Source organism: Argiope bruennichi, chromosome 5, assembly GCF_947563725.1.
Source record: "Argiope bruennichi chromosome 5, qqArgBrue1.1, whole genome shotgun sequence".
Lineage (NCBI taxonomy): Eukaryota > Metazoa > Arthropoda > Arachnida > Araneae > Araneidae > Argiope > Argiope bruennichi.
In genome coordinates, this window is record NC_079155.1 from 65,426,374 (window position 1) to 65,440,453 (window position 14,080).

The 14,080-nt window shown below is 30.4% G+C and overlaps 1 protein-coding gene across 1 annotated transcript in view; it reads right to left on the reverse strand.

The window, feature by feature from the left end:
- Positions 1-898: 898 nt before the first annotated feature.
- Positions 899-14,080, reverse strand: part of LOC129968291 (uncharacterized) — a 59,094-nt gene continuing 45,912 nt past the window's right edge. The window contains exons 7-8 of the mRNA XM_056082147.1: positions 7,711-8,419; positions 899-1,891 (exon numbers count right to left, since the gene is read on the reverse strand). Of these exons, the coding sequence (XP_055938122.1) occupies positions 1,531-1,891; positions 7,711-8,419 (1,070 nt within the window). The 3' untranslated portion in view covers positions 899-1,530. The remainder of the gene's footprint in view (positions 1,892-7,710; positions 8,420-14,080) is intronic.

Consider the following 14,080-nt stretch of genomic DNA (forward strand, 5'->3'; position numbering starts at 1 on the left):
TTCAGGTTACTCGCTGAAATAAAATAAATGAATTTTGAATTAAAATAAAACAGCACGATCAGAAACGACACAACATTCACATTCACGTGACAAGGAAACAACTCTGCATGGAAAAAGTATCTTATAGAGCGGGAATCAAAAGTCGAAGAAAGACGAGGAATTCCGGAAAGGCACTCATTCTTTTGGATCTCACCAGTTAGTGAGAAAGAATAGTCGAAAAGTAGTAATCTCAGGAAACTGAAACGCGCAGTACAATATTTTCTCTTTTTGTATACATTGTATTCGAGAAAGTGAAAAGATATAAGTTATTCAGAAGTATTTGTGACCATATATTATAGTTTATATTATATTTATCACTGGTTTACATTAAGCCAGTATTGTCGATTCTATAGCACGCATCTACAGGAAGAACGAATACAGCAAGTACTTGTCCCAATTGGACAATTGCATGCTGTTCGAAGCAACTGAAATATGCCAGTATTAATCAGAATCGATTATTTTATTTTCTCGAATCAGCTTTATATTATATATAAATATCGTTTAAGGATCTTGTTATTTAGCTGCCTTTTTAAATTCCACTTTTGTTATGACGTTTTGCACACCAATATATAATATTAGAAATATAGAAAATGACTTTCTCAAGAGATTCTTTAAATTTAATGAAATATTGGAAATCATGAATCTTAAAACTAAGAATACCATCTTCAGACATTGATTAATTTTAATGATTTTCTCTCCCTTAGACTATTTTGTCATAATTATTAGTTTTAAAGAAATAAAACGCAAGGCACAGAATATATATCTCATTTTTTTATTTTATTTACATTGGATTTTATAGTCAGTTATTTACAATAACGGACAATTTCATATAATCATTTATATACAAAAGAGGTAGTAAATCATTATTACATAAATCATAAACAATACTAACAGGAAAATAATTCAGCACAGTCATTACAGCAAAAGCTCTACTTTTACTATAATATGTATGTTAGATAGCACTCAATAATCTTTAAAAAATAAATTGACGAGATTTTTAAAGTTTCTAATGCAGTTCTTACAAATTGCTAGAACATTAAAACTGCTAGGATATTAATCCTTTAACTTTTGTTGCTTTTGTAAAATTATTTAATTGGACTCGATGGCATAGCATCGGCTTCGGAACCGGAGGGTTTCAGCTCCAGACTCTATCCCACCGAAGGCGGATTTAATGTGCAGTGGGTCTGGTGCAAGTTAAAAAAATAAGAACCCGAATAAGAAATTAAAAAAAAAATAAGAGCCTGAATTTAATTCAGAAAAAAAAAAAAATTCAAAAATACTTAGTATTCCCCCCCCCCATTTTGATATGTATTCCACATAAAGCAATAACATAATATTTCAATAAATGATAATGCTTTTCAAAAAATTACATATTAGCATATACATTTTTTTTATAGTACCTACCACTAGACTTGCACACCAGTTGCCTAAAAACAAATATATAAATTTTTGGTACAATAGATAATAAAAGACGGAGGGAAAACTTTTGGTTTAAACCGAATGTGACTCATGGGCCAAATTTAATGGCATGCTTCCATAATTCGATTCCGATGATGATTCAGTGTTCATGAGTCCTTCATTCATGAAGTTGTGAGTAAGACTGTGCCTCCTGAGATCGCAATTTCTCCTGAAGACTTTCCCACAGGAGTCGCAGTTGTAAGGTTTGATGTCAGTGTGTGTTAGGAGATGTGTCTTGAGGTTGCTCCTTTGGTTAAATGTTCGGCCGCAAGTGGTACACTTGTGGGGCGAATCCTCCATGTGAAGTATGCGGTGAACGGCTAGTGTTCTGGACTGACAGAAGCCCTTGCCGCATTCAGTGCATTTGAAAGGTTTGTCCTTGGAATGGATGTACCTGGAAAAGTAGGGAAAAAAACTACTTTTAAAAAATTGAAGTTTGTTTCACTTGAATAGATGGGATATCAATGTATAATAATAAAATATAACTTAGGAACAATATTAGGAGTATCTTAATATGATAATGCTTATGGTATTCCTTTTCATGTTATTTGTAAATCGTGTCACGTGACAAGTATGATTTAAAAAAGACTCATTCGAAACGCCTCAAAGAGTAAATTGTTGGATCGAGAATTGCCACATCTGGAGTGTAGTTACTTCCTATAACAAAGGGTTTTTTTCTTCTCAAAAAATGTGTTTCAAAAATTTAATCAAAATTGTTACGTTTTTTCTTAACGTCGTCATATATTGCTTATAAAAAAATCATCTGAACAAGAGTTTAAAAAAAAAAAAAAAAGAAACTTTTCAGTGATAATCTTTTTTTTTTTTTTAACTATTTTAACAAATTAAAGAAATATTATATTTTTAAGTATATTTTATGAAAACTCTTCCTATTGTTTTATTTATTGGATTTATGTAAGTTTCCTGAAATTAGTCATGTTTCTGCATGCATTTTATTGCTTCTACAAAAAACAAAACTGATTAAAAAGAAATTTTAAAAATGAAGTAAAGATAACGAATTAAGACTGAAACATTATCAAGCCACTATATTTTAATTTAGGTATTCAAATCTCCTTTAATTTTTCGTTTTTTGATCCATTCTGAGTAATAATCCATGCAATATTATATTTAGCAAATAAACAACCCTCGTTGCATTGATTTCAAACGATTGACTAATATTTATATAATTTAATTAATTTAAATAACAGAAAATGCTACGTCTACGTTAATAAGAATTATACATGGAAGGCAGCCGAGTTCTCCGATGTTATCTGTTTTTATTAGCTTAACAATAAAACTTGTATAAAAAGATTCAATAGCATAGTTTGGAAAAGCAATAACAAAGGTTTTAAGCTTTGAGATCAGAGTGTTTGAAAGTCTGAAACTGCTCTGAAATATCCATTTGTAATTCATAAGTTTGTAAGAATCTATTGTTGCATTAGACAATATAAAGTAACTTTACGGCAATTTTTTCATTATTTCTTTAAATTTTAGTTTGCTGTTCTTCTGAAGGGAATTTTAAGTATTCTAATTTATAGTGCAATAATTCTCGACTTTAAGATAAATTTTTAGTAATATCTCTGTAATATTTAATGTTGTTAAAGACAAAGAAAGGATGATACTAACAAAATATAATAAATAAAATTAATTAATCGATCCATGGTGTAAAATTTATGCTATAAATAAATACAATCTCTTTCCATTTTATTTCCAGTTAATTATCAATTCTTTTGCGCTTAAATTAATTTTCATAAAATTGCTATCTATAAAGAAAAAAAAGTGTTTTAATATTAAGACAGATAAAAAAAAAAAGAGAGAAAGTGGAAGAGATCTATGTTTAGAATAAAAAATAAATGTTAATATATATTCATTTACAAATGAAAGAAATATTGCCACTTAAACCAGATGTAAAACCCCGAATCTAAAATTTTTCAATTCCCTGATTTATTACATTTTAATTTATTACGTTTCATAAGAAAAGTATATATATATAAGAAAGTAACAGATATCTGAGATACTCAAGCACGTCCATGCTTTTTGTCTTTTAATTGCTCACGCTTAGTCATAGATTTATATATCAATGCATTACTCAAACACTTCAATATACGCAAGATTTAAAAAGCCCATAAGCTTAGTCATAGATTTATATATCAATGCATTACTCAAACACTTCAATATACGCAAGATTTAAAAAGCCCATAAGCTTAGTCATAGATTTATATATCAATGCATTAACTCAAACACTTCTATATACGCAAGATTTAAAAAGCCCATAAGCTTAGTCATAGATTTATATATCAATGCATTAACTCAAACACTTCAATATACGCAAGATTTAAAAAGCCCATAAGCTTAGTCATAGATTTATATATCAATGCATTACTCAAACACTTCAATATACGCAAGATTTAAAAAGCCCATAAGAGAGCGCAATTTTCAGTACTGTCCTTGAAGTTAAATTTAGAAACCCTAGCTACGTCACAACCAAACAGTTAAACAGCTCTAATCAGTTAAACCAAGAGTCATAACAGAAAAGTTCCAAAGTTTTCTCCAGACAAATTTTATAATTGAGCTATCTCATCAATCCTGAAATAACGCCAGCAATAAAAACTGCCAGGTCAGGTGATTTACTCAGTTGCACAAGGGGAAAATAATAAGTTAGCATATTTAATGTAATTATTTTTTGAGTCTTTATATATGCCACTGTTCCTCCTCAAATTCGACGGCGCATTTTATCAGAATGGTAAAGTTGTTCAAACCGGTTTCAATAACGTTCACACTCTTCTTTTATAGCCGAAAAGCGTACAATTTCCCCCTTATCTAGCCTTATCCGAGTCGTAAAAAAGGGGAAAAAGTAAACTTGATTTTGCTACTCGGACAGTAACAATGCGTTCAATTCCTAAACTCTTAAAAGAAATTTAATGGGTGCAGAGTTTTTTATGCGGCAGAAATCCCGTAAAAACGAAGGATACCTTATCTTTATAAGCGACGCAGATTATATCGCATATACATATTAAAAACGTAACTTGCGTTTCTCGTATATTTCTAGTTTTTTCATTAACTGTCTTCTTCTTTCTTTTTTTTTTTTTTTTGAATCCTGAATATTAAGTATATAAACATTTTTTTTTTCAATAAACCGGGCCAAATCGTTTAATATAGACCTGTCTAGCGTCTATTTAAAGAAAACTGTAATGAACTGTGGACAGAGAAAGATGTTAAATGCTTCAATTGTCACTTTTTTTGTTCATAATACTAAGTTATTAAATTTCATTTAAATAACTGACTTTAATTCTTATGAAATATGAGTTTTATCGGTATTCTTTCTCATTTCATAAATATTTTATAATTTTTTTTTGCATTAAAAAAATTCAACTACTTCATTAATTAATTTGGTCTTAATTAATTAATTAATTTGATGCTTAATTTGGTCAAAATATCACTTAACAAAAAAAAAAAAGCAGATGATTAAGATTACATACAAAACTGTAAATTATGTAAAGAATTTAAAATTCAGGTAAGCAAGATTAAGTGCCTTTCTCCAAAGGCATCTTTTATTAACAATCAGACCACAAAAATCCTGCATTTAACTGTCAACGCATTAGACAGATATGTATTCACAAGTGCTTGTTGCACATTGTTACAAAGCAACATTGTTACAAAAATTTTGATTAATTAAATTAATTAATGGATCTGACTGAAGTGTGCAATAAACAAATAGCGAATAAGGAAAACTTTACATAAAATTTTTTAGGGCTTAGTTATGCCATGTCAATCCAGAAAAAAAAAAAAAAAAAAAAAAAAATGGGATTAGGGGTAGGAGCGTCAATCTTATTCTGTCTCACTTATCTTCATTAAAAAAAAAAAAAAAACTGATATGTAAAGGGAGCAAAACATTTTTTTTTTCAAAAAAAAAATAATTTTGTATTTGATTTTATAGTTAATTTTCATACGCAGGATTAGAAAATTAAATAATGCTTTATTTTTTCAGTTATTATGTTAAAATTTATTTAACCTATAAACATCATTATATAAGTCAATATGTATATCTTCTGAAAAATACACGATAATAAGTCACAAAAGATTGCAAGGTAAAGTATTCTTTGAAAAAAAAATGATTATTTTATTCGAAAAAAAAAAAGCAAAAACTGATAGAATATATTCTAAACTACAGAAATGTTTAAAAGCTGAGTAATTGTGCAATTACATATTTGGCAATTACGAATACTGAGTGACAATTGAAATATGACAATATGCAAGACAGTTGGACAACAGATTAAATTTAAGTTAATTAAATTTGTTACTTTCTTTTTTAAAGATCTAAAATATACCTACAAAAAAAAATTGAAGTAGCGCTCAGTTCCGGTAGCACATTCCTATCTAAATATCCCCCCTCCCCTTATGCAATACTTTTAAACGAGCCACACGCTTTTGTAGTGAAAGCAGGGGGTAGCAAACGAAACAAAAAATGAAATTAGGGTAATGTCGTGCTGCCCAGACTACCGATCGTGCCCACGTGATCGAGAAACCCGGATAAAACGTGACGTCAGCTCGTGCCTGACCCCGAGGAATTTGGAGAATGAGTTGTGCCGGAGCTTTAAAACTCGGGTCTTTTGTTTTATAGATGGGCGCACGATTTTTTTCCCTTCTTATTAGGGGGGCTTGATTCGTCTACACCCCCTCCAGAACATGATGGAAATGCACGAGGTCCACTGCACTTGGGGGCAACTATGTTGTGTAACTGAGACATACCTAGAATAACTAGGGAATAAGTTGCCGGATTTACTATGTTATCTAACCGCGATTGCAAAAAAAGCCAAGTTCCTTCGAGAAGTGCATGGATTTTGCGAAGCCTTTCGGCTTTGCAATTGCAACAGTCGAGGTTGGAGTTCCTGGAAGTGAAATCATGAGTTTTCTGAAAGTTTTCCTTATCTTTTCTGGTGCAGAGTGAATAAATACTGTAGCAATCATATTACAAAGGATGTAAATGCATGTATTATATATATTCCTTTAAATTTTCAATGAGAATTATGTACTTTTGCAGCAAAATTTCAATACAAAACTAGTAATGACGAGCATTTTATTTGCAATTTAAATGCAAAATTATTGCACATTTTTTGGTAAACTTTTCTAAACCTGTCATAATTTTGCTCAATATAAACTATGCATCTTACAGAATGATAAATTTTCAGATTATGATTACTTTAATGATTAAAGACTGAGTTAAATGGATACATTCATGGATTTAAGATTATCAATATAATAGAAATAATGAAATATTAACTTTCTTGGAAACATGAACAGATATCCTGAAGTATTAAATAGCGATATTACTTTTAAAAACAATATTAAAGATAGTCAGAGATGAAATCATTCCCTTTTTAAATAACTTATTACCCAGGGTTCTAAGTAAATTCTCACAATTGTGGACTTAATTGAAGTATCGATACGTTAATTTCTTTAACATTATTTATTTATCCAAATCATTTAGATTATTTCTTTGCTTCAACAAGTGACATTTAACTAATACTGTTTATATTTATTTAAGGAAACCTGCCAACAAGATTTATTTTGTCATACGATATATGACATCTAAATTTTCACGGCGTAAAAATGAAACTAATTAATGAAACAGCCATGCTAATTATCACTATCTAAATCTTCTGCAGTCAGTATTTTTTTTTTTTTTTTTGTATGTATAAAAGTGGACTAAATAAAATTTTTTGACTTGGAAGTCACAAATTTCTATGATACAATTAGATTTACAATATTTTGTTTAAAAGAATATAATATATTTGCAATTAAAAAACTTTTTTGTTAAAAAGAATGGCAAAAAAGAAAAGACGAAAATTTAAACTGTAAGTAAATGAAGTAACTTAAATAGATATAACTAGATATTTCTACCTCCTGAAATAACTCAAATTTCAGGTAAATAACTTAAACCAATAAACAATTACTGAATTCAGACAGAAATAGGATTTCATATAAACAATCAAAGGCAAGGTAATTGTAAATTCATATTCTCTATATAGTGATCAAACTCTTTTCCACTCAGATAGCTTTCTTTTAAAAATTTCATAATTATCCAGCAATATATGATAAACCATTAAAAAAAATTATACATTCTTCCGATAACACTTTAGGAAAACAATTTCTGTGAAAATGCATTCTTTACGAACAACAATAAAATTTGTAAAACAAATTACAAAAATATCTTACCTATGATCTCGGAGATGATCTTGTCTTCTGAAAGCTTTCTGACAGATATCGCATGTGTAAGGCCTTTCATCAGTATGAGTCCTTTCATGGATTAACAAATTGTATGATTTGGTGAATCTCCTTTGGCAAAATTTACAAATGAACTCTTTCTTCGGCCTGCTGGATACTCTTGACTTGTAGAATCTTCTTTCGTATAATGTCCTGTTATTATTCTGGTGAGATTTAGCGATAATTTCTTGATGAAATACTGTGTTATAAAGATTTCCCTGAAGAAAAATAGGATGGCTTTGATGGTATTGTGGATGCGCCCCAGGTAAACCTAATCGGTCCTGGATAGCACTCTCCACAGGTGGACATGGTTCTTCGGCAATCTCTTCGTATTCATCTGCCTTCGTTGCAGATTCGGCAAGGTGAGCAAAGTCGAAGGGCTTTTTCTTCCGTTTCCATTTTACAGTAGGGTTGAAGGGAGGATGTGCTGCCGAAGACTGCGTCGGGAAGTAAGCGGTGAAAGCAGAACCGAGATGCATCGGTAAAGGAACAACGGGTATAGGGTGGGTAGATGGTTCTTCTCTTGGAAGTGCTGGTGAAGATGAGTTACTATTGCTACTACAACCACTACTATTGCTGAACGTGCTTCGAGGACTTGTTGGTGTCAGAGGTGGGGTTGGGAGGAAGCCATGATGATGAGGTGGTAAGTGACGTACATCATCTAAAAGAGAGAAAATTAAGTGATTAGGCAAAATGATAAAACTGGTAACGAATATGTAATGACTGATGAATATGATTTCGAATATTTTTAATATTTTCATGATTTAACCAGCCTACTGATTTCTTCTTATTTAAGGCATCAAAAAAAATTTGCAGAAATTGAAAAAAAAAAAAAAAAGATTTTTATAATATTAAGATAATAATAATAATGAATAATAATAATTACAAAATATATTTGTTATTATTAAATTTCACTTTATATAGCAGATTTAAGAATTTGTGCATTGTGTTAAAATTCAATCTTCATAAAAAAAAAAAATCTGTCCTTTATCAAGACTTTCAGAAATAAAAGTTGATATTAACATTTTTTTTTTTTTTTGCATGAAATAATACATTTTAGTTAATTATCGCCAATTTTTAGAACGATTAATTTGTTGTTGTTGGATGATATTTTGTAATTTACTGAAAACAATTCATAGTGTCCAACAGTTAAACATTGTAAACAATTCCAAATAATAATAAAAAAGAGCATGATTTATTCTTTTTTATAAAAGTAATTTCTGTCCAATTTAAATGAGCAAGTTTCATTTAAATCTGTACTATTTAATTATTAAACTGTCAATTCTAATTTAATATATCATTCAAATTTTCATTTCCTTAAGATATTCTTTTCTACACATTTTTCATCCAAGTTACTAAAAGATAAAAATAAATAAATAACGAAAGAAAAAAATAGCTACCACATCAGATCTATCATAATTATAATTAACATATTATTGACAAATATTTCCTTACCACTGAAACCTTAAGAGTCAAACACTGGCAGCAGAAACAAAGTAGCAATTGGAATGTGACCTTGCAGTTCCTTTTTCACAACGTGACGAAAAATGCAAGAAACTCACCCTACCTCCCAAAAGTCAATCCCACTTCTGTTTAAACACAAATAAATCTTGACAATCTACCTCCCTCACCGTTCACGGTAATACTAAATGTCCCCCAGGTATCTCTTTAGGACAAATTGGCCGTTTTATCCCTTTCCCACGCTCTGTAAAACCACACAGAGAATTTTACAACCTCTTTTCACCATACGACGCCTGCCACAAATTAGCCTCGCATATTCCGCTTACTGCCTTATTAGTATCGGGAACATCTTCGCGCTATCTCGGTTCTAAAGAGATGGAAGTGATTGTTAGCCCCATGCCGGGTAGATCCCTCGTTCCCACGTTTAAGTCGGTCTGGCATGTCGACTTTTTCCGGAGTCGTTCGGAGTTAATTGGAAGTGTCGGATATACACTAATTGAAATATTTTGTAATGCTGGATGTTGCATGGTAGGAGGTTGATGGCCCTGAATTAAAGAGATCATCACTGGAGTCTGATTTATAAATTTTATGAGTTCCAATCTAGCGAAAGTAAGAGTTACTTGTCTTTGGGACCCGGGATAACTGCAAATCCATATTTCCGTCCAATTGTTTAGACAATAAAACCATAATATTTTAATTATGTACCTTTTGTTCATTATGTACATTTGTTCATGACCTTTTTTAATGAAGACAAGTCCCATGACATCATGGTATCATTAAATACAGAAATATGTGGTTGATATATCTTCTAAATTTTATGGTATTGAACTTTCTTTTTTATATTCATCTGATAAACAACACAGATATTAAACAGAATACTTCTTCAGCTTTCAATAACGAAGTAAAATCAAGCGACATTAAACATTTTTTGAAAGAATGCAGGCGGTTTGCATTGGGAAATAGTGTAATGTATTGTTGGAAAGTAAGAAATATTTATAAAAAAATTGATAAAATTCGGGAAAAAATTTTCACGTTTATGAAATAATTGTCATTAAAAAGACAAGTTTTTAAATGTTTGAAGAGATGCAAGATTCATTTTTGAGTGATAACATTTCCAGAAGTCATTGTGGAAAAATACGAAAATTCAATCAATTTTTGACTAATTAAAATATCAAAATAAAATATATATATATATATATATATATATATATATATATATATATAATATATATATATAATATTGCTCCGCGGTGCACATTTCCATACTTCAAGGTATACCTGTTCCAAATTAAGCAATTGTAGACCAAACGGTTTAGACTGTAAAGCGCCAACAAACACAAACACACATCCATCTTTATTAAAAGTATAGATTACAAATCTCAAAACCCCAGTTAATTCCGTAAATTTAACAAAAGAAAATGTTCTTCAGCATTTTTCTCCAACAGAAGGAAATGAGACCAATTATGATATCGAATGGCAAAGTGGCAATGGTGATTGTTAATAAGAAATTACGATGTGTCTAATGGTACTCTTGCACCCGATAAAAATGATACTCTGTACGAAAAGAATCATCTAAAGAAAGCTTTACTGGATATAATTATTATTCTATACGTATCTACGAATATTTTATGTATTCTACATTCGCTCTATATATCTATTCGAAGAAAATATTTTTATCTCTTAGGTGAATTTTTATCTATAAGGGGATGAAAAACCCAATGTTATTTTGAATTATTTATTTTATAAAATGTTTAATTTGAATTTTTAGAGAATAAGAAAATACAATGGAAATAATGCAATTGCTGCGCTGCGCGTTTATTTATGCCGCCAGGTAGACAAGTTAAAATAAATGTAAATCTAGCCGAAATTAAACACTTGTACGATTTTAATTGTTTAAATTTGTAAAAATAAATGACAATTCACATATATTTTAACCTGCCTATGTTTTTATTATTTCACAAGTCACAATATTAATTTATACATCAAATAAATTACATTCAATACTATATTTTCTAACATTTTCATTGTCTACTTATCCAATATGCTACATGCATATTCTACTAGTAATCTACTAGTGTCCAAATTTGGTTTTGTTTAATATTATCTTTAGTTAAAAGAATTCCAACTATACCAATCTGCAAATTCACAACACATAATAATCTTACAGTAGTGTTTCTATTATCTATTCGTATAATCCACAACCATTCATTGTATCTAAGAATATTGAAAATAGATGCTTTAGATGTAAATCTGGCCTCGTTCTTGAAAATTTTAAGATAAATTATCTGCGTTTCCTCCTACTGAAAACTAAAAGTGTATAGTTGAAACATCTATCTTCTACGTATACAATTCTAAACATACAATTATTCGGTACCGTACAGTAGAAATTCTTTACTATTCTCGAAAACCATTTTATCACCCTTCCTATTCAACGCAAAGAGTAATCCTATTGTGACAAATTACAGCCCTTTTGATGTGGTCAAACATGCCCAGTGAGTATTCAAGGCACAAGGTCCAGGACTGTCCGAGGGAGGTTGAGAAAATGCCTCAGGGAAGTTGGACATCGTTGAGGCGGAAAATTCTTTTCTTGGAACCTTCTAATTTTGGTAAACCGCAACAATTGAGAAGTCACCCCACAGAGCGGCGAAATGGCTGTCCCGTTTCAGGCAATCGGTAATTGTCTTTTTCTTACACTACGGCAGATGTGTCGCTGGAACCGAGTCTTTGAGGCGATTGACATTCACTGGAGAGTTGTAAAAAGGGGGCTTAAAGATATATTACAAAAGTTGGGGAAGTTCACCTTTATCAGCAGTCACGGAAAAGACTAAGTGAGAACGCATCTATCCCTAGAAAAGACGTTATACAAAGAGGATTATATTGCTCAAGAAATGACTACTTTTTCACGTACTTACTAAAAGTATTGTTGGTAGATTTTCCTTTTATTATCTATCCAACATCGTATGAACAGAAAAGCAAAGATACATTTGTATTCAAAGACCATATTTCCTTCAGCTGAATTTTTAAACATCAAAATTTAATACGCCTTAACAGTTCTGAATATGATTGAAAAGTGCTGGAATGGCGACACGAAATTTCATTTTTAAAGAAACAGGTAATCGATATTTTAGACGATAAATCTTTGTTAAGACGAAAATTCATTGTTTAAAATATCGAATGGAGTTTATCCGATAGTCCTAAATGTAGAAATGCTGTCACCTACGTTACTGTTGCTCGTAGCGTTTTTCATATCATTACACAACAGTAAACATAGACCTGAATATGATCCAAATGTACTTCAGAACATCTAAAATAAAAGTACAGAATTTTATTTAAAAAATGATTATCTATATCCTGAACCATAAAACTACACTCAAATTAAAAGTTATTCGATTTTATGAAACTCATTCAGTCGAACTTAAAAAGAGCGTAGAAGCACGTATTGAATTGTTCATCTGTGATGCTGTTGCTCGCATAGAAATGCGCATTGCGTCTATCGCTTACGATGTGTTGTTTGTAGCTTTCTTCATATTATTACGCCAAAATAAAATGAATAAAAGATGACTATGATCTAAATGTATTTAAGAATAGCTATTATATAGAACATATTTTTATTTCAAAAAACAATTCTTATATTTTTTGGTAATAAAGCCATATTTAATACGAAACCAGTTTGATTTCATAAAAGCCTAAAAACGTAGAAGCACTTTTTGCATATGAAGGGCGTGTTGCATCATTCGTGAGGCGATTCTTCGTAGCTTTCTACATATTTTCAATTTGAGTAGCCGCTAGCTTTAACTCTGATAAATGTTTGGATGTATAATATATTAAAAAGGAAATGAAATATGAAAATATTACTTTAATCCAAAAGAAATCAAATTCTTTACTTGGAAATAAATAACTATTTGCCACTTTATCCTACTCGCTGGCTCTAATAATTCAAACTCATTTCCTCTGTCAATTAGTCATTGACATTCTAGTTTGGAAACGAAATTTACAACCGGAAGTCATTAGTGAAAAGTTGTCACCGAGAGATTGATTTCGAAGATAATTCATTGACAATCCTAATTTATATTAATTTACTCTGATAAATGAATTTAGAATGAAAAATTGAAAATTGAATGAGGGGAATTTGGATGAGATAATTTTACAATGACTTCATTGTATAGTAATGCCACAGCTTGAAATATTTTGCAAAGTGATATTTTCAGCTGAAAATTTATCCTCCATTTTTTTCACATTTTACTTCATATCCCTCAAATCTAATTAGTAATAGATGAAAATTTCCACATAGATTATAACGTTCTTTTTTTAATGTGATCCTTTTGAAATATTATTAACTTATCTAAAATCTCTAAAGTGATTCTGAAAACAATTTCGTATGCATTCTAAAATGAATTTTCTTGTATAGCTATGGATTAGTGCTTTATTATTAGAGAATATTACTAAACTCAGTATTGTTAAATAGCTTGTGATGACTACATAGCTAACAACTAAATGCTTATAAACAAGATAGTAAGAGCGAAAATTTAAACTATAAAATCAAACTGTATCAATCACCCTTAAAAATAATACCAAATAGATTGGCCATTTATAGGACCATATTGATTATTGAGAATCGAGGTCGGCTCTGAAATCCTTGGACAATCCCATTTTCCTGCCAGTCAGTGCAAGAGAGGAAAAAAATTAAAATAGTCTCCATGCACTATACTAGTTCGTGGGCGGATTTAATTTAATTATCGCCGACTTTTCTGCACCTGCGGAGTTAATTGCTTCCAAGGATATCGAACAACAAAGAAGTGCAGTTTGGCTTGTATGCGTTGTCATACACAACACCTAAGGGCAAACCATTTGGCAGTGGCAA